At 47.9% G+C, this 25508-nt stretch overlaps 1 protein-coding gene and 1 pseudogene across 2 annotated transcripts in view; one reads left to right on the top strand and one right to left on the bottom strand.

Annotated features, from left to right (window-relative positions):
• Window positions 1-369: 369 nt before the first annotated feature.
• LOC137536753 (uncharacterized) lies at window positions 370-2011 on the top strand (annotated as a pseudogene).
• A 19293-nt stretch (window positions 2012-21304) lies between these two features.
• Window positions 21305-25508, bottom strand: part of LOC137533904 (calcium-binding protein 2-like) — a 511029-nt gene continuing 506825 nt past the window's right edge. For both annotated transcript variants that reach the window (XM_068255205.1, XM_068255204.1), the window contains one exon: window positions 21305-21468. In XM_068255205.1, the coding sequence (XP_068111306.1) occupies window positions 21440-21468 (29 nt within the window). In that variant the 3' untranslated portion in view covers window positions 21305-21439. The remainder of the gene's footprint in view (window positions 21469-25508) is intronic.

A 25508-nucleotide genomic window follows, 5' to 3' on the forward strand; every position in this document is an offset into this window, starting at 1 on the left:
ACAGCAGAGTGGAAGTGTCTAGCAACCGCTAGTGGTGGCAGTGAGAAGTGTTCTGAGGGGTCACAGCCTTGTGTCAGCTCGACTAAAGCTGCTTCCCCTCTCGATCTGGTCAAACCCGCAGTTGGGAACCGTACTTGCAGGCTTGCCGCGGAGCCGGTTCCTGACATAATTGGCTGGCAGTGGTGGGAACGTTTAGTACATTAGTACGCAGTTTAGATTGCTATTCTGAGTACTAAAGGCTGGAAGCTTGCTAGAAGCGACTAGCCTTCAGAAGTCTTCTCAGTGTAGAATCTATATACTTTTTTTTCAAGGATACACACTTGGCATTTTGCTTCCCCTCCCCCTTTTTTCTTTTTATTTGGCAATACGATGGTGCAGAAAACAACCAGCTATAAGAAACAGAATCAAAACGACTTACTCAACCTGTGTGAGCACAGAGGCATCGAGACGGTGAGAGGCCAGATTAAGGAGCAGTTAGTTCGTGCCCTCGAGGAGTATGATGAGGCAGAGCAAGAACCGTGCTCCAACGCCAGCAGATGCAGCTCACAACACATCAGAGGAGGGAAGAGCTTAACGGCAACACCAGCTGGAGCTGGCTAGACTTCAGCAGCAGCAGCAGAATAGGTCTGCTGTCCCCGCAGAACGCGAAGGTGAGCGAGTCCACAGAATCCCCCTGGATAAGTTCCCCGCTGTGGACAAGGACTATGACATAGACACTTTCCTACAGGGGTTTGAAAGGACTTGTCGTCAGTATGGGGTGCCCCGAGAGCAGTGGGCAAGATATCTCACACCAGGGCTGAGAGGTGAGGCCCTGGAGGCGTTTGTGAGCCTTCCACAGGAGGAAGAAGAGGACTATGAGGCCATTAAAAGGGCTATTGCTAAAAGATATCACCTCATGCCAGAGGTGTATCGTAAACGTTTCAGGACAGTGCAGCAAGGTCCTAATGACAGTTACCTGGATCATCCTTGCAACCTGCGCACTGCCTTCCAGCACTGGTTAAAAGGACTGTCTGTTAAAACCTTTGATGCCCTGCAGGAACTGATGATCAAAGACCAGTTCCTCCACACTTGTCCTGTTGAGGTCCGGCTGTTTGTGCTGAATTAAGAGCCAAAGACAGTGGATGAGGCTGCTGGAATTGCTGATTCCTACACAGCCCATCGAGCACCCGAGTCCCGGAGGACTACTACGCCCAGCTGGAAGGGAGAACAGATCACTAACCCTGCTTCACCCATCACCCAGAGGAGGCAAGCACCGCCGTCTCCTGGATTCAAGTCACCAAACCCTGACACCCGGAAATGCTTTGTATGTGACAAGGTGGGTCATATCAGCATGACTTGCCCCGAGAGGAAGAGGGAGGCCCCAAAAGCCAGTGAGGCATCAAACCCCAGTGAAGTCCAAACTGCTTTGTGTGCTACCAGAAATGCCACTGGCTATGCAGAGAATCTGCAACCTGTCATGGTTGGGGATACAGTTACCACCGGCCTGAGAGACACTGGAGCAGAGGTGACTCTAGTGCACCCCCAGCCTGTAAATCCGGAGGAGTACATTTCTGGCAAGACGATGCCTGTCAAAGGATTTGCGGGTGTCAGCCCAGCCATACCCACTGCATGGGTTCACTTGGACTGGGGTGCCGGCAGTGGAACTAGAGAAGTGGGGGTAACTGATGCCATCCCCATGAACGTTTTGTTGGGTACTGACCTGGGACGGTTAGTGGCCCGGTATGAGCCTACTCCAAACCCCGTGGAGCCCGCCTTCCCAGCAGAAGTTCAGGACTCTTGCAAGGTACTATGTGATAACTCTTTGCAAGTGGGGGGTGCTGGTGAGTCTCTGGGGGAGAAGGACTGTGTAATAGGGGCCAGCCCTAGTAAGTCTCCAGTGCCTAGACCTGGAGTGGGACATGCTGATACAGAGAAGGCAGAAACTGATGATGTAATTTATGACGCACGGACTATCGATGCGATCGATGTAGGAACTGTTGATGCTCCTTGTGAAGTGCTGAGTAGCAATTAGATGTAGAACAGAGGCGCCAACAGGATAAAAATTCATAAAACCTTTAAAAATTGCTTGGAGGGAGTAGTGGGCTCGCCTCCCAAAAGCAGACAAGAGATCCTGTTTTCATATAAATCAACAAATTTATTATACGGTACCCCAGACAAAAATTGCAACGCGTTTCGCAGGTCAAGCCCGCTTCATCAGGCAAAATTGGGGACAACAGGAGATCTGTAGTACTGGATTTAGCGCCTCAGTCTGAGTAGCAATGTGTGTAATGATGCAGATAATGTTGATGTTTTAAGTGATGTTCTAAATGACAATATGTGTAAGGCAGATAATGCTGATGTCATATGCGATGTACTACACAATGCTATGTGTCATGTGGACACTCCGTCGGCTGCAGGAGTAACCAGCAGTGTTTGTTGGGCTGCAGCAGATGAACTGCCCACTGAAGGGGCAGATGGCACCAGGCCAGATCTTTCCTCTTCAGATGATGTTGAGATAAAAGGTATGAGCAATGATATGTGTGATACGGACACTCCCTCCACTGCAGTGGTAACCAGCAGTGCTAGTGGGTCTACAGCAGAGGGACTGTCCACTGAAGTGGCAGATGTTGCCGGGTCAGCCGCGTCGCTTTGGAACCGGGCCTTGAGGGCCCTGGGTTCTCTCCATCTGCAGCCTTCCTGGCATGTGTGACAGTCAGCACTGGGCTCTATGGGGCTGTTCGATTAGACAGCAGCCTGGAAGAGCTCAGGGGTCTGGCCAGCAGGTCACCAGCCGGGAGGGGCAGGCTGAGAGGGTTCTGGGAAGTTATTCCCTCGGAGCTGTCTGAAGTGGAGGAGGCAGGCCGGCAGCTAATCGTTCCCCAAAGGGACAGAGAGATAGCTCCTGCCACTATAGAGAAAGTGCATGTAGTGACTGTCGGAACCCTTCCCCAGCTGCAGCACTGCCCCTATGGTCGCAAATTCACAGTCGTCACGGACCATCATCCCCCTGGTTGGTTACATCAGGTTGCCGGGGGCAATGATACATTGCAGCCACCTGGCCTAGTTTCCCAGCCATGTAGCTTGGAGCTAACGGCCAGGTGGGGAACCCTCCTGAGAATGCTAAGGAGTTACCCCACCAGGCCAGGCCGGCAGTGTAGGTGCTGGCAAGACGATTCGTCTGCCAGCGCCATCTTGAAGAGAGGAGGTGTCATGATATCGCAGCTAGTTATGATGTTGGGATAATACAGAAGCCATATTTTTCCATTTTTATGTCCGCTGTGTATGCTGTCAGATGTGTATGTATGCCAGTCTGCCAGCGGACTTCATGTGAGGTCCTGTATGTAAATGTAAATTAACTCTGCATTCATTGTCCAGCAGGAGAAGCTACCATTGTCTGCTTCTAATTAGGAAACACTTAATCAGACAGTTGCTTTGAAGCATATACAGGTGATCGGCTACCCTTTGGTCTGAATAGCTACCCTTTGGTCTGAATACTGTCTCATATGTATACTTTGCTTTGTCACCGGTGACCTGTGCTCCCAGCAAGGAAAGAGGTAATTAGATAACGAGCCCATCTTTTGTCCTGCATCCTGCAAAGGTGTTGCATTGAGAAGAAGGTGTAGGTTAGTTATGCTTTTAATGTTAGGTTAGTGGTTAAGTTATGCTTTTAATGTTAGGTGTAATGGATTGCAGAGATGCCGCCGCGCGGTCTGGCAGCGGGGCGGCTGTCTCCACGTTCAGACCGGCGGTTTCCGCACAGCAGCATGCGTCTGGTTTGTCTGAGCCTTCTAGTGCACACAGATGGAGAGCTACGCGCGCGCACGCTGGGAGGCAGGACCTTTATGCCAGTAGGAGAGGGATCAGCTGATCAGGACGATCAGCTGATCCCAGCCCAGTGGGTGATTGGCTGAGTCGTGCTGGGCGGCGCTGAGGAGCGCTGCACTATATATACATCTTGCTGGTCAGTCTCAGGTTGTCTGCCATTGCGAATACTTACGTGTGAGCACTCAGACCTCAGTCAGATCCCACAGTGTGTTAGAACCAGGAGGACCTGGGAATTCACACTTAGCCAGATTACGCTTGTGTTATACTTTAGACCAGTTCCAGGGTGTTGTGACCAAGGCCCTCACACCCAATCTTAGGATTACTGTGTCATTGCTGTGTTATACTTTAGACCAGTTCTGGGGTGTTGTGACCAAGGACCTCACACCCAAGCTTAGGAATACTGTGTCATTACTGTGTTATACTCTAGACTCAGTCCTAGGTGTCGAGACCAAGGACCTCACACCTCAGGCTAGGACTCTGTTCTATATCTGTTATGACTATTTGCTCTGTCGACCTCTCTCTTGCTTACTGATTTGGTACCTCTGCATATCTGCCTACCTGTTGCCAAACCCTGCCTGTACCCGGTTACCGAATCAGCCTTCTGTCTCTGTACCTTATCTGCTCCTGTGTTGCCGACGTGGGCTGCCCGACCCTACAGGCTGTCACTCATCCCTTGAGTGCTCAGCCTATCTGTACTAGCTGTGACACTATTCCACCAAGTGTCAGTTAGCTGTTAGGACTCCTGCTCCTCAGAGAGTCCGGCCTGCTCACAGCCAGTGGCCTCTACTCCTCTGCAGCCCCTGGCTGCAGTACAGTCTATATCTGATCACCAAGTATCACTGGTTGCCAGGTTCTCTCTATTCCCTCTCTCAAGGGGATAGTTCCTGCACAGCCGAGGGCCACCTGCCCCTCAGGTGGTTCCTGGTCGAGCTGCTTGTGTCTCCCGCCTCACGGGAGATAGCCTACAGTTACACCAAACACTTACTCTTATTAGGTGTCCAGAGGTTAGTCATACTTGTATTATTGGTGATTCTGCAGATCATCCATAATCAAGTATACATCTGTATTGTTGATGATTCTGCAGATCATCAATAATCAGATTCTCTCTGTGTGCTGACACCAATCGTTACATTAGGTTAGTGGTTAGGTCTTCCCCGAGGGGGCACGTCAACGCCGGGAGGAAGTCTAGTAGAAAATGATTTGTGCACACATTATTTGCTGAAGCTAACGCCCTCCATTGCTGTACCTGTTTGAATGCATGTTGTGTAATATGGTCCATTGGAGCTCTGCACTTCTTTGCAGCTAAATCAACTCAGGTGCAGCCTTCTGTATTTGGAAGCGCTGCCTACACCTTCTTCTCTATGTAAAATGTTCTAAGTATACTTGTGGTAGCCTGCATCCAATCTGCATTCAGATTTTAGATTAGGGACTAGCACATAAATTTGCACTTAATTTGCATAATTTTGCATCTGATTTGGTTTCAAGGCGTGTATTTAGCCCCTGGGGGTCTGTACATGCCCCTTGATGGTTTATAAGCCAGTTGCAGCCTGTGAGCGCTGTCATTTTTGTTTGTCTGTCTTGAAGAAATGTGTATACTATTGTATGATAAGTCGCACCAGGTAAGTTATGCTTTTAATGTTAGGTTAGTGGTTAGGTCTTCCCCGAGGGGGCACGTCAACGCCGGGGGGAAGTCTAGTAGGAAATGATTTGTGCACACATTATTTAATGAAACTAACGCCCTCCATTGCTGTACCTGTTTGAATGCATGTTGTGTAATATGGTCCATTGGAGCTCTGCTCTTCTTTGCAGCTAAATCAACTCAGGTGCAGCCTTCTGTATTTGGAAGCGCTGCCTACACCTTCTTCTCTGTGTAAAATGTTCTAAGTATACTTGTGGTAGCCTGCATCCAATCTGCGTTCAAATTTTAGATTAGGGACTAGCACATAAATTTGCACTTAATTTGCATAATTTTGCATCTGATTTGGTTTCAAGGCGTGTATTTAGCCTCTGGGGGTCTGTACACGCCCCTTGATGGTTTATAAGCCAGTTGCAGCCTGTGAGCGCTGTCATTTTTGTTTGTCTGTCTTAAAGGTGTTGCATTGCTTTGAACTTTGTGTATATGTAAACAAGCCAAAATACAATCCAGACTAAAATGAGTCTGGACAGTGGAAGCTAACACAGGAACGTTTGATGTTGACATATGACAGCCTACTGGAAGTGTGTGAGGTGGTTTGAAGTCTATGTGTAAAAACAGGAAAGCTTTGAAGGTCGCATATTACAGGAAGGATATGACAATCTGAGAGATTGCATTAGTTTTGGGACTGAACATTAAATACCCCCGGGCCACACTGCGGACTATATAAATGGCCTAGGATAGTCACAACTCGTAGTTCTCTGGGGGTAGCAAAACGCTAGGACTAACCTGGTCTGACCAGAACCGCGTCCCCCTCGCAACAACGCTCAGACCTATATGCTGGTACGTTTATTTCCCTTTTATTTTATGCAACTTGTCTTGTGTACCTTTGTAACCTTTATTTTGTAATTTTTACTTTATTTTTGTAATTTTTTTGTATATATATAATTATTTTCTGCATTGTTCCACTTTTTTCTGGAATATAAAAATCGTTATGTAATAAGTTTGACTTCTGCTGTACTAAGCTAACGCTCATAGCCTAGAACAGCGTTTTTCAACTGCTGTTCCGCGGGATGTTGCCTGGTGTGCAGTACAGGTCTGGCCTCTCGCTCCTCCCCTCCCCCGGCCGCCGCTCCTGTCACCTTATCATGAGCGGGCGCCCGCTTGTCCGATTAGATTCCCCCGTAGTAGCCGCTCTCCTCTGTGGCATCTCCTATTACAGCAGCGCGCTCAGCGGCTGCTGTGATGACCAGGAAGCGGTATAGCGGTTCCCATGGTAACGGCGATGCACATCGCCGCTACAGGAAGCCGCTGTACCGCTTCCTGCTCATCACAGCAGCCGCCGAGCACGCGCTGCTGTAATAGGAGATGCCACAGAGGAGAGCGGCTACTACGGGGGAATCTAATCGGACAAGCGGCCGCCCGCTCATGATAAGGTAACAGGAGCGGTGGCCGCGGAAGGGGGAGGGGCACACCTACCCATACTAGTAAGCTATATTGGGCACTATACTAGCTATACTGGGCACTATACTGGGGCACTACCTACCTATGCTGGGCAATATACTAGCTATACTGGGCACTATTCTAGCTATACTGGGCACTGTGCTAGCTATACTGGGCACTATGCTAGCTATACTGGGCACTATACTAGCTATACTGGGCACCATGCTAGCTATACTGGGCACTATACTGGGCACTATACTAGCTATCTGGGCACTATACTAGCTATACTGGGCACTACCTACCTATACTGGGCACTATACTAGCTATACTGGGCACTTTACTGGCTATACTGGGGCACTACCTACCCATACTGGGCACTATACTGGGGCACTACCTATCCATACTGGGACTATACTAGCTATACTGGGGCACTATACTAGCTATACTGGGGCACTATACTGGGGTAACTATACTAGCCATACTGGGGCAACTAAACTCCCTATACTGGGGCAACTATGCTAGCTATGCAGCCGCACCCCAGCCCCCCCCCCCCATAGCCTGCTGCACACGGCACTGTCCACTAGGTCGCGCAAACACCCGCGCCCCCCCGGAGAAAATTTTGGTCAGAAAGTGTTCCCCGGGCCGGAAAAGGTTGGGAACCACTGGCCTAGAAGAGACTGCAGTGTAATTTATGTTACAAAGTCCGTGCCTGATTGTGCCTTGCTACTGTATGATTGTACTGTGTGTGCGTGGCGTTCCCGTATTCAGCCTAAAGCGCAAAGCTGACCCGAATACGAAAACGCGGATTGCATGCAGATCACTCAACAGCAGAGTGGAAGTGTCTAGCAACCGCTAGTGGTGGCAGTGAGAAGTACTCTGAGGGGTCACAGCCTTGTGTCAGCTCGACTAAGGCTGCTCCCCCTCTCGATCTGGTCAAACCCGCAGTCGGGAACCGTACTTGCAGGCTTGCCACGGGGCCGGTTCCTGACTATTCTGACCCAACTAAGATGTCCTTTTGTGGAGCAGATAAATGAATGCCATCATGGAGAGGGTGCAATAAGGTGCGGGAGGTGTCCAAAAAAGAAACAAGATGGATTCACAATCTTGAGTCCGCAGCCCCGAGAGGTCTTAATGTAGACCTTGATATAAACTGTTTTATCAATAACAGGTAGCTATACGGTCTGGGATGCCTAGTATAGATATAGGTTAGACTAATATTACATTTGGATCGACTGAAATCTGTTTTCAATCTGTTAAGATGTTTGATTGCATATAACGATATTGGATTGCCTATGGGGTCTGGGGATTGATGTATAGCAGGAGCGTTTATATTTGTATTAGACTAGGTGTTTCATTATGTGAGGAAGCGCTCAGGTGAGTTTGCCGAGGATCCCGCGGTTTTCCACACTCAAAGGTTTATTTTTATCTTTGTATATCTTTTTAAATTTAATCTTTATAGCGCGCACAATAGGGGAGGAGTTTAGCTCTTGAAAAGTGCTGCCAGTCATACGTGCATCAACAGCCCCTGATGAGTCAAGGTGTTGACTAAATGCATTGGGTGGAGCTTTGATGCACGTGACTGGATGAGGAAGTACTGCCGACGGAAAGACGGAGCGAGTCTGGATCTGACGTTACAGCAGCTGAGCGGTTCCCGCGGACCCCAACTGTTTGTTTTGCGCTGTTTACCCTGCAAGGCTTGTGAGTGGAATTGCTTTTATCTTTTTATTAAATTGACATATTACCTTATGTCCGCTGTTTTTAGTTACAGTTTGATGGGCAAGTTGCAATAGAGAGTTGAGGAACGTTGAATACCCCCATACACTCTTAATCCTACCTCCGGTGATCCAGGAGGCCAGTGCGGTGAGTGCGGGCACTTGGGGGGTGTCCTGGCACTGGTGCTGGTGTAGAGGTGGTCTCTTAATATATACACTTAGAAGATTCAGGTGGAGGTGTCTTTCTGAGAGATTTCGTTATTGGTCGCAGTATTACGCTATATTTTTGTTTTTCCCTCTTTTTGCATGTGGAAGTGTTTTGTCTGGGGATAAAGATCAAAAGGACAGTGTTTGGCAATCCCCCTGGAGCCTGCTCATACTTTGGAACTGTGAGACTGTTTGACCTTATCTGTTTATGAGACAAGCGTGCGCGTTTTAATAATTTGCAACTCCTGTTATGTCTGCACATTGACATTTGAGAAACGTGAATCACTGAGTGCTGTTTTTACCTAAAGCGCATATTTGTTGTATTTTATTATTTTTGACTAAACCCATGTTAAGGAGAAGGCCCCAAAAAATGTTACGTTCGGAAACTTGGAGTGGTTTCCACCGAAAAGGCTGGGTATGGTAGCCTCTTGGATTGGCAGTTGCGTAACGCTTGGTCTCAGCCACAATTAAGTCGTAGAGACCAGCAGTGATCAGAAAAAAAAAATCTGTCACTGCGGTGGGGCAGGTGAGGGTTTGGCCGGGTGATCAGAAGCCCGCAGGGGGCAGATTAGGGCTTGATCTGATGGATAGGAGTGCTAGGGGGTGACAGGAGGGGATTGATGGGTGTCTCAGGGGGTGATTAGAGGGGAGAACAGATGCAATCAATGCACTGGGGAGGTGATCGGAAGGGGGTTTTAGGGGGATCTGAGGGTTTGGCCGAGTGATCAGGAGCCCACACGGGGCAAATTAGTGCCTGATCTTATGGGTAGGTGTGCTAGGGGGTGACAGGTGGTGCGGGTGTTTAGGTGCCCGCAAGGGGCAGATTAGGGTCTGATCTGATGGGTAGCAGTGAAAAGGGGTGACGGGGTGATTGATAGGTGATCAGGGTGTGATTAGAGGGGAGAATAGATGCAAGCAATGCACTGGCGAGGTGATCGGGGGGGTCTGAGGGTGATCTGAGGGTGTGGGCGGGTGATTGGGTGTCTGCAAGGGGCAGATTAGGGTCTGATCTGATGGGTATAATGGGTAGCAGTGATAGGTGGTGACAGGTGGTGATTGATGGGTGATCAGTGGGTGATTAGAGGGGAGAACAGATGTAAATAGTGCACTGGGGAGGTGATCAGGGGGGGGTTTGAGGGCGATCTGAGGGTGTGGGCGGGTGTTTGGGTGCCCGCAAGGGGCAGAATAGGGTCTGATCTGATGGGTAGCAGTGACAGGTGGTGACAGGGGGTGACAGGGTGATTGATAGGGGATCAGGGTGTGATTAGAGGGGAGAATAGATGCAAGCAATGCACGAGCGAGGTGATCAGGGGGGTCTGAGGGCGATCTGAGGGTGTGGGCGGGTGATTGGGTGCCCACAAGGGGCAGATGAGGGTCTGATCTGATGGATATGATAGGTAGCAGTGACAGGTGGTGACAGGGGGTGATTGATGGGTGATCAGAGGGTGATTCGAGGGGAGAACTGATGTAAATAATGCACTGGGGAGGTTATCAGGGGGGGGTCTGAGGGCGATCTGAGGGTGTGGCCGGGTGTTTGTGTTCCCGCAAGGGGCAGATTAGGGTCTGATCTGATGGGTAGCAGTGACAGGGGGTAACGGGGTGATTGATAGGTGATCAGGGTGTGATCAGAGGGGAGAATAGATGCAAGCAATGCACTGGCGAGGTTATGGGGGGGGGGGTGTCTGAGGGCGATCTGAGGGTGTGGGCGGGTAATTGGTTGCCCGCAAGGGGCAGATTAGGGTCTGATCTGATGGGTAGCAGTGACAGGTGGTGACAGGGGGTGATTGATGGGTGATCAGTGGGTGATTAGAGGAGAAAACAGATATAAACAATGCACTTGGGAGGTGATCTGATGGCGGGTCTGCGGGCAATCTGAGGGTGTGGGCGGGTGATCAGGTGCCCGCAAGGGGCAGGTTAGGGTCTGATCTGACGGGTGGCAGTGACAGGGGGTGATTGATGGGTGATTGATAGGTTATTGACAGGTGATCAGTGGGTGATTACAGGGGAGAATACAGTACACAGGGGGGGGGGGGGGGTCTGTGTCTCTCCACACGGCTTCCTCTTCTCTCCGCTTCCACCCCTCCTGGGGACATCTATACACCTGGTTAAACATGGTAAGTCCTACCTACCTATACTGGGGACAACTATACACCTGGCTACATATACTGGGCACATATACCCCCGGCTACATATACTGGGACATATACCCCTAGCTATATATACTGGGACATATACCCCCTGACTACATATACTGGGCACATATACCCCTGGCTACATATACTGGGCACATATACCCCTGGCTACATATACTGGGCACATATACCCCTGGCTGCATATACTGGGACATATACCCCTGGCTACATATACTGGGACATATACCCCTGGCTACATATACTGGGGACATATACCCCTGGCTACATATACTGGGACATATACCCCTGGCTACATATACTGGGGACATATACCCCTGACTACATATACTGGGCACATATACCCCTGTTTACATATACTGGGCACATATACCCCTGCCTACATATACTGGGACATATACCCCTGGGAACAACTATACACCTGGCTACATATACTGGACACATATACCCCTGCTTACATATACTGGGACATATACCCCTGGCTACATATACTGGGCACATATACCCCTGGCTACATATACTGGGCACATATACCCCTGCCTACATATACTGGGACATATACCCCTGGGGACAACTATACACCTGGCTACATATACTGGGCACATATACCCCTGCCTACATATACTGGGACATATACCCCTGGCTACATATACTGGGCACATATACCCCTGGCTACATATACTGGGCACATATACACCTGGCTACATATACTGGGCACATATACCCCTGGCTACATATACTGGGCACACATACCCCTGGCTACATATACTGGGCACACATACCCCTGGCTACATATACTGGGCACACATACCCCTGGCTACATATACTGGGCACACATACCCCTGGCTACATATACTGGGGACATCTATATCATTACATGCATTTACTGGGGAAACGCTGTCTGTCATTATGTGCATTAACTGGTGAAACACTGTCTCTCATTGCATGCATTTTGTGGTGAAACGCTGTCTCTCATTACATGCATTTACTGGTGAAAGGCTCGCTCTTATGTGCATTTAGTGGGGGAAACGCTGTCTCTCATTACATGCATTTACTATTGAAAGGCTGTCTCTCATTACATGCATTAACTGGTGAAACGATGTCTCTCATTGCGTGCATTTACTGGTGAAAGGCTGTCTCTTATGTGCATTTAGTGGTGAAAGGCTGTCTCTCATTACGTGCATTTACTGGTTAAAGGCTGTCTCTTATGTGCATTTAGTGGTGTATCGCTGCCTCTCATTACATGCATTTGCTGGTGAAAGGCTGTCTCTCATTACATGCATTTACTGGTGAAAGGCTGTCTCTCATTACATGCATATACTGGGGAACCGCTGTCTGTCATTATGTGCATTAACTGGTGAAATGCTGTCTCTAATTACGTGCATTTACTGGTGAAAAGCTGTCTCTTATGTGCATTTATTGGTGAAAGGCTGTCTCTCATTACATGCATTTACTAGGGAAAGGCTGTCTCTTATGTGCATTTAGTGGGGAAACGCTGTCTCTCATTACGTGCATTTACTGGTGAAAAGCTGTCTCTCATTACATGCATTTACTATTGAAACGCTGTCTCTCATTACATGCATTTACTGGTGAAAGGCTGTCTCTCATTACATGCATTTACTGGTAAAAGGCTGTCTCTCATTACATGCATTTACTGGTGAAAGGCTGTCTCTTATGTGCATTTAGTGGGGAAACGCTGTCTCTCATTACGTGCAGTTACTGGTGAAACGCTGTCTCTCATTACATGCATTTACTATTGAAACGCTGTCTCTCATTACATGCATTTACTGGTGAAAGGCTGTCTGTCATTACGTGCATTTACTTTACTTTTTTTTTATGTAACTACATTAGCTGGTACAACTACATTACAGTTAGCCCCGCCCACAGGATGTCATGACCACGCCCACTCCTGTCGCCGAGGCGCGCAAAAAATTCCCCCCCTTGAGCTCCGCCAGCCAGCCATTGTGCCCCTTTTGAGCCCCCCCAAAATTCTGAAGCTGGAGCCGCCGCTAGTGATTAGGGGGGTGATTGGGTGCAAGCAGTCATGTAATTTGCAACTCCTGTTATGTCTGCACATTGACATTTGAGAAACGCGAATCACTGAGTGCTGTTTTTTCCTAAAGCGCATATTTGTTGTATTTTATTATTTTTGACTAAACCCATGTTAAAGAGAAGGCCCCAAAAAATGTTACGTTCGGAAACTTGGAGTGGTTTCCACCGAAAAGGCTGGGGATGGTAGCTTCTTGGATTGGCAGTTGCGTAACGGTTGGTCTCAGCCACAATTAAGTCGTAGAGACCAGCAGTGATCAGAAAAAAAAATCTGTCACTGCAGTGGGGCAGGTGAGGGTTTGGCCGGGTGATCAGAAGCCCGCAGGGGGCAGATTAGGGCTTGATCTGATGGATAGGAGTGCTAGGGGGTGACAGGAGGGGATTGATGGGTGTCTCAGGGGGTGATTAGAGGGGAGAACAGATGCAATCAATGCACTGGGGAGGTGATCGGAAAGGGGTTTTAGGGGGATCTGAGGGTTTGGCCGAGTGATCAGGAGCCCACACGGGGCAAATTAGTGCCTGATCTGATGGGTAGGTGTCCTAGGGGGTGACAGGTGGTGACAGGAGGTGATTGATGGGTGTCTCAGGGTGTGATTAGAGGGGGAATAGATGCAAGTAATTCACTGGGGAGGTGATCAGGGGGGGTCTGAGGGCAATCTAAGGGTGTGGGCGGGTAATTGGGTACCCACAAGGGGCAGATTAGGGTCTGATTTGATGGGTAGCAGTGACAGGTGGTGACAGGGGGTGATTGATGGGTGATCAGTGGGTGATTAGAGGGGAGAACAGATGTAAATAATGTACTGGGGAGGTGATCAGGGGGGGTCTGAGGGTGATCTGAGGGTGTGGGCGGGTGTTTAGGTGCCCGTAAGGGGCAGATTAGGGTCTGGTCTGATGGGTAGCAGTGAAAGGGGTGACGGGGTGATTGATAGGCGATCAGGGTGTGATTAGAGGGGAGAATAGATGCAAGCAATGCACTGGCGAGGTGATCGGGGGGGGGGGGGTCTGAGGGTGATCTGAGGGTGTGGGCGGGTGATTGGGTGTCTGAAAGGGGCAGATTAGGATCTGATCTGATGGGTATAATGGGTATCAGTGATAGGTGGTGACAGGGGGTGATTGATGGGTGATCAGTGGGTGATTAGAGGGGAGAACAGATGTAAATAGTGCACTGGGGAGGTGATCAGGGGGGGTTTGTGGGCGATTTGAGGGTGTGGGTGGGTTTTTGGGTGCCTGCAAGGGGCAGAATAGGGTCTGATCTGATGGGTAGCAGTGACAGGTGGTGACAGGGGGTGACTGGGTGATTAATAGGGGATCAGGGTGTGATTAGAGGGGAGAATAGATGCAAGCAATGCACGGGCGAGGTGATCAGGGCGATCTGAGGGTGTGGGCGGGTGATTGTGTGCCCGCAAGGGGCAGATGAGGGTCTGATCTGATGGGTATGATGGGTAGCAGTGGCAGGTGGTGACAGGGGGTGATTGATGGGTGATCAGAGGGTGATTCGAGGGGAGAACTGATGTAAATAATGCACTGGGGAGGTGATCGGGGGGGGGGGGGGGGTCTGAGGGCGATCTGAGGGTGTGGGCGGGTGTTTGTGGTACCGCAAGGGGCAGATTAGGGTCTGATCTGATGGGTAGCAGTGACAGGGGGTGACGGGGTGATTGATAGGTAATCAGGGTGTGATTATAGGGGATAATAGATGCAAGCAATGCACTGGCAAGGTGATCGGGGGGGGGGGGGGGGTCTGAGGGCGATCTGAGGGTGTGGGCGGGTAATTGCGTGCCCGCAAGGGGCAGGTTAGGGTCTGATCTGATGGGTGGCAGTGACAGGGGGTGATTGATGGGTGATTGACAGGTGATTAACAGGTGATCAGTGAGTGATTAAAGGGGAGAATACAGTACACATGGGGGGGGGGGTCTGGGGAGGATCTGAGGGTGTGGGGGTGATCAGGAGCCCCCAGGGGCAGTTTAGGACCTAATCTATAGGATAGTGTTGACAGATAGTGACAGGGGGTGATTGATGGGTGATTAGGGGGGTGATTGGGTGCAAGCAGCCATGTGAGTGGGTGATGAGGGGTGCTGTGGGCGATCAGGGGGCAGGATCAGTGTGCTGTTGTGCTTACTAGGGGGGCTGCCTCCTGCCCTGGTGGTCCCTCGATCACTGGGACCACCAGGGTAGGAGGCAGCCTGTATAATACACTTTGTATACATTACAAAGTGTTTTATACACTTTGCATGCGGCGATCGCAGGGTTAACAACCCGCCGGCGCTTCTAAACAGCAGGCGGGTTGACATCATGGGTGGGCGGAGCCTAATGCCGGCAGATGCGTGATCCCCGGCTAATTAGTCCCCCAGGTGCCGCCGCTGATCGGCGTTAGGCGGTCCTGAGGGTGCCACTTTGTCGCCGCCCATCGGTAGTGGGAGGTCAGCAAGTGGTTAAACTCTTGTCCCAATGCAGGCTAGGATAGCTAGAATGCGAAGCCCTGGCTGCGTGAAGCTTCACACCCTGAGCTATACCAGCCTGCATGGTTCATGTTATGGGGGGATCTCTGGTGGAGAGGTGCACCTGCATGACCGCCTACCCTCTGCATCCGTCCTCCTGGGCTGTCCCAAGTCCAACTGCATGCCACTCTGGAGGACGCAGGGACACAATGGTTTTATTACATAGGATTAACCATGTCCTCCCTGCCCCCAATCACCCCTATATCAGTGTAGATGAGAGTGCCATACTGTATGTACGCTCTGCCACCGTCTCCCGCTGTCCTCCCCACCTGCCCACACCAATCGCACCCACCCATGCTGGCACCTAGTGCACCCATGGGTGCTCTAGGTGGCAGCATTGGTGGGGGTGGTTGGGGTGGGGGGTGAGGACGACAGCAGGATCCGGCAGTGGAGTGTCAGGAGAGACAGGGCTCTAAGTTATACTTAGTATAGCTGAAAGCTGCAGCGGGGGGGGGGGTTCAAGATTAGAGGATATTTGTTTGGGACCATTTCTGAGGATATTGGCATGGGAACTTTTTTTTTTTTAAAGATGAGTATTTATTGTTAATTAAGAACGTTACAGGACTTTTTTGTGGTCATGTTTCTAATCCATTCAACTCTTTGTGGAAATAGGTAAGGGGTACTCTTTTCTCCTCTTAAAGGGGACTCTCAGATGTCACCATGAACCGCCCAGGGCGTCATTGCCCCCACCTCCTCCTGGGGCAACGGAGGTGGGAAAGAGCCCCTTGTCCGTGGACTTGACAAGGGCTCTGGGGGATAGGAGGAGGCTTGGCTGCCCACACCATACGGGCTGGTATAGCTGAGGGTGCAAAGCCCCACGCAGCCGGGGCTCTGAATTCTAGCTATCCCAGCCTGAATGGGAGACAAGGAGTTAAAGAGGCTCAGGAGGGGGGACCACACGTCCATATTTTTTTCCCCACAAAAATAAATACATTTATATGCATCTTGGTACATCATCTGTCATTTGACTGCATTTAAATGTAGACTTTTTTTCCCTCCTAACTTTAACATCGATTTTCTTAAAAACTATAAGGTCTTTTTGAAAATATTTTTTCTTCCTGTTCCCTCTTAACATATCCTGCAAATTTGGTGTTTCTAGCACGTACGGGGATTTGCTATTAACCAATTTCCACACTAAGTACATAAACTTTAAAATCCATTTTCTCAAAAACTACAAGGTCTTTTTTTAAAAATGTTTTCCTCTTGTTCCCACTGTGCTCCTTAAAGAGACTCTGTAACATTAAAAAGATCCCCTGGGGGGTACTCACCTCGGGTGGGGGAAGCCTCCGGATCCTAATGAGGCTTCCCACGCCGTCCTCTGTCCCACGGGGGTCTCTCCGCAGCCCTCCGAACAGCCGGCGACTGTGCCGACTGTCATTTCAATATTTACCTTTGCTGGCTCCAGCGGGGGCGCTGTGGCGGCTTTCCATTCCGAACTACACGGAAATACCCGATCTCATTCGGGTCCGCTCTACTGCGCAGGCGCAGGAAACTTGCGCCTGCGCAGTAGAGCGGACCCGACGGCGATCGGGTATTTCCGTGTAGTTCGGAGCCGGCAGCCGTCAGAGCGCCTGCGCAGGAGCCAGGAAGGTAAATAATGACGTCACCGCTGCCCGGACTCCACGGAGGGCTGCAGCGAGACCCCTGACGGATGGAGGACGGCGTGGGAAGCCTAATTAGGATCCGGAGGCTTCCCCCACCCGAGGTGAGTACCCCCCAGGGGATCTTTTTATGTTACAGTTCCTCTTTAACATAACCTGAAAATGTGGTGTTTCTAGCACGTACGGGGGCTTTGCTATTAACCACTAATACTGGTGGCCTTTAAACTTTCAAAATAATCATTAAAAAAGCGATTGCCCAAAATACATATTTTTTGGTGACTATTTTGCACTGGATCCTCTTCTACCATGCCACTGCACAGGTTTTGGTACACTTTTTTTCACCTTTTTTTAAAGAAATTGTGGCTGCAGAGATGCCCTGAAAATTTTAGCAGTTTTCCTACCATTAAAGTCTATGGAGCATGCCGCATACGGTCGGTTTGCAAATTTCCATGTACATTTGCGTTTGTGTTTGCGAACGCAACATTTGTTGTTCGCTCCATCACTACTTATCGAAATAAGAAAAAACGAATACTGCCGAACACCACACTTCAGCATCATTTCAGTACCGAACTGTAACGATTGGTGTAACACAGAGAGGGTCTGATTATTAGTGATCTGCAGTATCACCAAGAATACAGATATATACCCGATTATTGATGATCTGCAGTATCACCGATAATCAGATACCTGTATATTACTAACCTCTGGACACCTGAGAGATATGAGTGTTTGGTGCAACAGTAATACTTTGAGAACAATACCAGGAGGACAGGTACAAGGCAGTAAGGAATACTGCCGGAGTGGTTTCTTTCCACAGCCTTAGACTCTCCCGTGGGGAGGAGTCAGACTGGAAGAGGGAAGGACCAGAGCGTGAGTGACACCAATGGAAGGATGTCACTGACGGATCTGTGAACTATCTCCTAACTGGGGAGATAGCTCTCAAGGTCGGACAAGCCAGGTCGGCAACATACTGACATACAAGGTACAAAGACAGGAGGCTGATTTGGTAATCCTATGGCTATCAGGGTTCGGCAACAGAGTATCAGATATAGCGAAGTACCAAATCAGTGAACAGAAGAGTGGTCAGGAAAGCAGAAGGTCATAACAGATAATAAACAATGCCTAATCTTGGGTGTGAGCTCCGTGATCATCAACACCCTGGAACTAGTCTGAAGTATAACAGAAAGGTAACACAGATACCTAATCTTGGTAACAGTAAAAAAGGGCGCAGGAGGCTAGTGGACAAATCGGGCGCCGCCATTCACTCCCATAATAAATATCGTTTAATGGGCGCCCGATAGGAAAAAAGGGCGCCGGAGAAAAATAACGTTTTAAAAGCGGCGCCCGGAGACTTAATGTTTTATTACTGCTTCTCATGATTACACATTATTTAATGATTTATACATTTTTTAATATTATTTTTAAACGAAAAACAGTACAATATTTTTTTCAAACATTATTTTTAAACGGAAAACAGTACAATTTTTTTTTTTTTTACATTATTTTTAAACGAAAAAAACGCACAATATGTTTTTGAAACTTTATTAATGCTTATCACAGGGGGGTCTTAGGTTTAGGCACCAACAGGGGGGTCTTAGGTTTAGGCACCAACAGGGGGGTCTTAGGTTTAGGCACCAACAGGGGGGTCTTAGGTTTAGGCACCAACAGGGGGTTCTTAGGTTTAGGCACCAACAGGGGGGTCTTAGGTTTAGGCACCAACAGGGGGGTCTTAGGTTTAGGCACCACCAGGGGGGTCTTAGGTTTAGGCACCACCAGGGGGGTCTTAGGTTTAGGCACTAACAGGGGGGTCTAGGGGTTAGGGGTAGGTACAGGGAGGGTTACTTAGGCACCAACAGGGGGGGTCTTAGGTTTAGGCACCACCAGGGGGGTCTTAGGTTTAGGCACCACCAGGGGGGTCTTAGGTTTAGGCACTAACAGGGGGGTCTAGGGGTTAGGGGTAGGTACAGGGAGGGTTACTTAGTAATTTTTTTTTTAAACGTTATTATACGTTTCACTATTTAAACGAAAGATTAACGTTTTTACAATTTCCGATTTAATGCACATTATTTAATGATTTATAACTTTATAAAACATTAATTTTAAACGAAATACAGTACAATCCTTTTTTAAACGTTATCCATGCTTATCGTTTAAAACCCCGCGCCCTTTTTTCCCAGCGCCCCTTTTTAACGTACGCCCTAATCTTTGGGTGTGAGGTCCTTGATCATCAACACCCTGGGACTAGTCTAAAGTATAACAGAATGAGAACACAGATTCCTAATCTTTGGGTGTGAGGTCCTTGATCATCAACACCCTGGGACTAGTCTAAAGTATAACAGAATGATAACACAGATTCCTAATCTTTGGGTGTGAGGTCCTTGATCATCAACACCCTGGGACTAGTCTAAAGTATAACAGAATGATAACACAGATTCCTAATCTTTGGGTGTGAGGTCCTTGATCATCAACACCCTGGGACTAGTCTAAAGTATAACAGAATGATAACACAGATTCTGACAAAAAGGTCTGAGAGCTTCCACGTAGTGATCGCAACGGCAGACAACCAGAGAATGACCAGCACCCAGTATATATAGCAAAGCGCTCTCCAGCGCCTCCCCTAAGTGCTGGACCAATGAGAAGTGTTAGAATCGTCAGCTGACCGGCTTGGTCAGCTGACCCCCTTCTGGCTGTCATAAGTTCTGCCTCTCAGTGTCTTTCTGAACCTGTGTGGACTATCAGTCTCAGCCACACCAGACATGTGCTGTAAAGCACCCGCCTTGCTGGACGCGGAATCCGCTGCACCCCTATCAAGGCATGCAGCGGTTTCTCCACGTTCGGCCATACTACTGGATGTAGGCCTACGCGTGCAAGCCGCCGCGTTGGACGCGGAATCAGTCGCCTTGTTCTGAGTACACGCGGCGGCTTTTCCGCGTTTTCTCACACGAACAAGCAGAGGGGATCAGAGACAGTTCACCGGCTGAAGAGTGGTGTTCAGCAGTATTTGGATTTTCCGAACTCGATACGCCAAATTTGAACACTAATACTACTTGTAATACAAGGCTCAAAGTTTAGGAAACACTCTTATATACCCTACCATCTTTTACATAATCTGCATGAAGAAGGTACACACTAAGATGCCATGTTAAACTGTCTCAGCTGTAGAAAGGAACTGCTACTCTGCCTAAGAAAATGGATGTTTTGTCTGACTGAATACATCAGGAGCTCCTAATGATTTGAAGACATGTTTGCACTATTTTCAGGTAACTATTTTCTGATTATTTGAAAAAAAAAACCCAAACATTCATCCGTAAATACCATTACCTACATAAGCTGCTTTACTAAAATAATCTCATGGAAATTGTGTATGGTACATTCTTTTGACGTTTCCTTTTTCCTACCCCGTAATATGTATCTACTGTGCAAGGACAACATGGTTTTCATTTTTTTATTTTTTACCTCCCTTAGTTTGATAAGTGAACTGATGCTTCATACGTATTACTTAAAGCGGATCCGAGATGAAAAACTAGCTATAACAAGTAACTTGTCTATATATCTTCTCTAAAGTTTAGATAGTTTACACAGCAAATATAGCTGCAAACAGCTTTAATAGAAAACGATTATTTCTTCCTGTGATACAATGACAGCAGCCATGTTGTTTGTAAACATTACACAGAGGAAGGCTTATCTGTATCTTGATCACTAAACCTGTGAAAAAATCTAATCCCCCCTCCTCCCTCCTCCCCTCTACCTCTGAAATCAATGGCTAGTAAAACCTCCTCCTCCTCCTGCCTAGACTGAACTCCCATGAGCCCTTGCTACTGCCAAGGCTCTCTGAAAACCTGTGGGTGTGGTTTTCTCCTAGGTGATAATTTTAAACTTGTCAACAAAATGTCTTTTAAGTCACTAGAAAGCAAGACATTACTCAATATAATTTTGATAGTAGTTTTTCACCTACTTTTTGGTACTTGTTTAGTTGAAAAGTGCTGGAAAGTTATTTTAAATCGAAGATGAAAAATTATCTCCTAGGAGAAAACTCAGGTGAAAAAGTGAATTGCATATGGCCCAATGCCTCTAAAGTTTGAGGATGGGGAACTGGTCAGTAGGAAGTGATAGTATGTTATGTATTCCAGTGTTCTTCAGATCTACTCACAGCTTTCATCATGTTTGTGTATTACTTTGTAGATGTTATTTTTCCAAAAATCTTTGGGACTTTGCTATTTAAGTACATATTTTTTATCTTTGTATTTAACTGTTTCATTTGTTGATAAATATGGAAATTTTATGGTAAATGTTAATCGCTGTTTTCTATTCAGAGCAATTTGTTTTCCTGTAGCTTCAGCCAGGCTTATCTTGATGACAACATCATGACAAACTCTGAAAAAGAGAGAAGATATCGGATCACACATTTCACAATGGCCTCTCAATTCACCAAACTTCTCATAAATTACTTATTTTTCTCCTTATTAATAAAAAATACCCTTTCAGCACATTAAAAATAATCACTCAAAGTAAGTTGTTCCTGATTAACTTTAGTTATTGTATTTATAAAGCGCCAACATATTACGCAGCGCTGGACATTAGTTTAGGTTACAGACAATATTTAGGGGTGACATACAGCAAAATGACAATACATGAATACAAGAAAGACCAGATCATGCAGCACAGTATGAGTACAAGGTAATGCTTTGTCAGTCACTGGAGGGGAGCATGGAGATTAGGCAAGTTAGGTCCACTCAGATGCATAGCATGGGTTCACAGTAATGGAGGTGCATGATCAGGTAGGACACAAAAGGAGGAGGACCCTGCCCAAAGGCTTACAATCTATAGGGAGAGGCAGTGGCGGCGCTACACTGGGGCTTACCCAGGCTTAAGCCCCAGCTGACAAGCTGTCAGCCCCTGCAAAAGCCCCCCCTCTGCAGGGATGCCAAGCAGCAGGAGGGGTGGAAGCGGAGAGAAGAGGAAGCCGTGTGGACAGTGGTGGAGAAGGGGGGCCGTCTCCCCCCCTTCCCTCACCTTGGGGCTCCCACTCTCTGCCTCGCTCCCCCCCTCAGATATCAGCGGCTGGCATCAGAGGACTCCCTCTCTTCCCAGCGCGGCTGATCTGTGCGCCGCTCTGGTCTAGTCTAGACCAGAGTAGCGGCGCACAGATCGACCTCTCTCCCCCGCGCTGGGAAGAGATGAAGTCTTCTGACGCCAGCCGCTGATATCTGAGGGGGGGGGAGCGAGGCAGAGAGTGGGAGCCCCAAGGTGAGGGAAGGGGGGGAGACGGCCCCCCTTCTCCGCCACTGTCCACACGGCTTCCTCTTCTCTCCGCTTCCACCCCTCCTTTTCCGCCACTGTCCACACGGCTTCCTCTTCTCTCCGCTTCCACCCCTCCTGGGGACATCTATACACCTGGTTAAACATGGTAAGTCCTACCTACCTACACTGGGGACAACTATACACCTGGCTACATATACTGGGCACATATACCCCTGGCTACATATACTGGGACATATACCCCTGGCTATATATACTGGGACATATACCCCCTGACTACATATACTGGGCACATAGACCCCTGGCTACATATACTGGGCACATATACCCCTGGCTACATATACTGGGCACATATACCCCTGGCTACATATACTGGGACATATACCCCTGGCTACATATACTGGGCGCATATACCCCTGGCTACATATACTGGGCACACATACCCCTAGCTACATATACTGGGCACACATACCCCTGGCTACATATACTGGGCACACATACCCCTGGCTACATATACTGGGCACACATACCCCTGGCTACATATACTGGGGACATCTATATCATTACATGCATTTACTGGGGAAACGCTGTCTGTCATTATGTGCTTTAACTGGTGAAATGCTGTCTCATTACATGCATTTACTGGTGAAAGGCTGTCTGTCATTATGTGCATTAACTGGTGAAACACTGTCTCTCATTACATACATTTTGTGGTGAAACACTGTCTCTCATTACATACATTTTGTGGTGAAACGCTGTCTCTCATTCCATGCATTTACTGGTGAAAGGCTCTCTCTTATGTGCATTTAGTGGGGGAAACGCTGTCTCTCATTACATGCATTTACTATTGAAAGGCTGTCTCTCATTACATGCATTTACTGGGGAAACGCTGTCTGTCATTATGTGCATTAACTGGTGAAACGCTGTCTCTCATTGCGTGCATTTACTGGTGAAAGGCTGTCTCTTATGTGCATTTAGTGGTGAAAGGCTGTCTCTCATTACGTGCATTTATTGGTTAAAGGCTGTCTCTTATGTGCATTTAGTGGTGAAACGCTGTCTCTCATTACATGCATTTACTGGTGAAAGGCTGTCTCTCATTACATGCATTTACTGGGGAAACGCTGTCTGTCATTATGTGCATTAACTGGTGAAACGCTGTCTCTCATTACGTGCATTTACTGGTGAAAGGCTGTCTCTTATGTGCATTTAGTGGTGAAATGCTGTCTCTCATTACGTGCATTTACTGGTGAAAGGCTGTCTCTCATTACATGCATTTACTGGTGAAAGGCTGTCTCTCATTACATGCATTTACTAGGGAAAGGATGTCTCTTATGTGCATTTAGTGGGGAAACGCTGTCTCTCATTACGTGCATTTACTGATGAAAAGCTGTCTCTTATGTGCATTTACTGGTGAAAGGCTGTCTCTCATTACATGCATTTACTGGTGAAAGGCTGTCTCTCATTACATGCATTTACTGGTGAAAGGCTGTCTCTTATGTGCATTTAGTGGGAAAACGCTGTCTCTCATTACGTGCATTTAGTGGGGAAACGCTGTCTCTTATTACGTGCATTTACTGGTGAAACGCTGTCTCTCATTACATGCATTTACTATTGAAAGGCTGTCTCTCATTAGATGCATTTACTGGTGAAAGGCTGTCTATCATTACGTGCATTTACTTCACTTTTTTTTTTATGTAACTACATTAGCTGGTACAACTACATTACAGTTAGCCCCGCCCACAGGATGTCATGACCACGCTCACTCCTGCCGCCGCGGCGCGTGAAAAGTTCCCCCACTTGAGCCCCGCCAGCCAGCCATTGTGCCCCTTTTGAGCCCCCCCAAAATTCTGAAGCTGGAGCAGCCGCTGGGGAGAGGTAAGGACACGGAAGGTAGGGGACCAGAGTTCAGCTGTGGGTTTAGAGCACTTGTGAGGGATAGTGGGCCAGAGTGAAAAGGTGAGTTTTGAGGGCTTTCTTGAAGATGTTGAAGGAGGGGGCTGCCCTAATGGGTGGAGGTAGGGAGTTCCATAGTGTTGGAGCAGCTCTTGAGAAGTCCTGGAGGCGTGCATGGGACTGGGTGATGCGGTGATAATAATTTCGATATTACTTTTCTTACCTTAATTATATATATTTTTGTTCTTTCGGAGCTTAAAAATGTAACAGATAAGGTAAAAACTGGTGAAAAAGCTTTGTGAATCACGCCCAATGTAAGTACGATAAAGCAGACTTTTATATCACTTCGCAATTTGACACAACACTGTGCTCTGGAGCCAAAGCCTCTCTCCCCTATAAGGGACATCACTCAACAGTATCCTTTATCTGAAGTAAAATAAAGAGGGGTGCCGGTATTTTGGATGACATTTTCCACCCTGCTCTTATTCCAAACTAAGTAATTGACTCAAAATGATTGTACTGTATTGTACTTAATTTTTCAAAAAAAATAAAAATAAATAAATAATAATGTAGTGAGTGAGCACAGTTCCACCCAATGGTTCACCAGCATGAAAATGGCAGGCATGCTAATATAAATCTTGCCTCTGTATCTAGCTAACAAACTGGTAGCTGCTTCAAAATGCTTCAAAATGCTATATTAAAGGTTTTGATTCATTACTAATGTATTTTTGATGGAGAATTTTTGCTATGAATATTTCACTTCCTCAACAGCGCCACTGAAGAGAATCTCCACCTACCGATAAAAGTCAGGAAGCAGAGAAACAGTTAAAAAGTCCCACCTTCTCCTCCAGTGCATTCTTGTCCAGCAACACCTCCCCAGTGCATTCCAAGAAAGTGAAGCGTCCCTTCACTGGTATCCTGTAGGAAAACCACTTCAAGGTTTGTTTGGCAACAGTACTACTGGTAGGAGCTGGGTTGTTGGAGCATCGGCTCTGCTTTTCTTTTTAGATTTTCTGTTCGATTTACCTGCCAGATAGATTTGGAAAAAAATCTGTCTGGCAGGTAAATCTAACAAAACAGTGTATGGTGTGTACCTAGCAGCATTTTATGAATTGATGCCATGCTAGGTATACACCATACAATTTTCTGTTAGGTTTACCTTCACACATAGAACAAAGATGCTGGGTCTCTACCTGAATTTAAGGCCGGCTGGCCAATTTTATTGCACGTGCCACAGTGCAGAGCATAACGTTTCGACCACA

This window comes from Hyperolius riggenbachi, chromosome 10, assembly GCF_040937935.1.
Source record: "Hyperolius riggenbachi isolate aHypRig1 chromosome 10, aHypRig1.pri, whole genome shotgun sequence".
NCBI classification, from domain to species: domain Eukaryota; kingdom Metazoa; phylum Chordata; class Amphibia; order Anura; family Hyperoliidae; genus Hyperolius; species Hyperolius riggenbachi.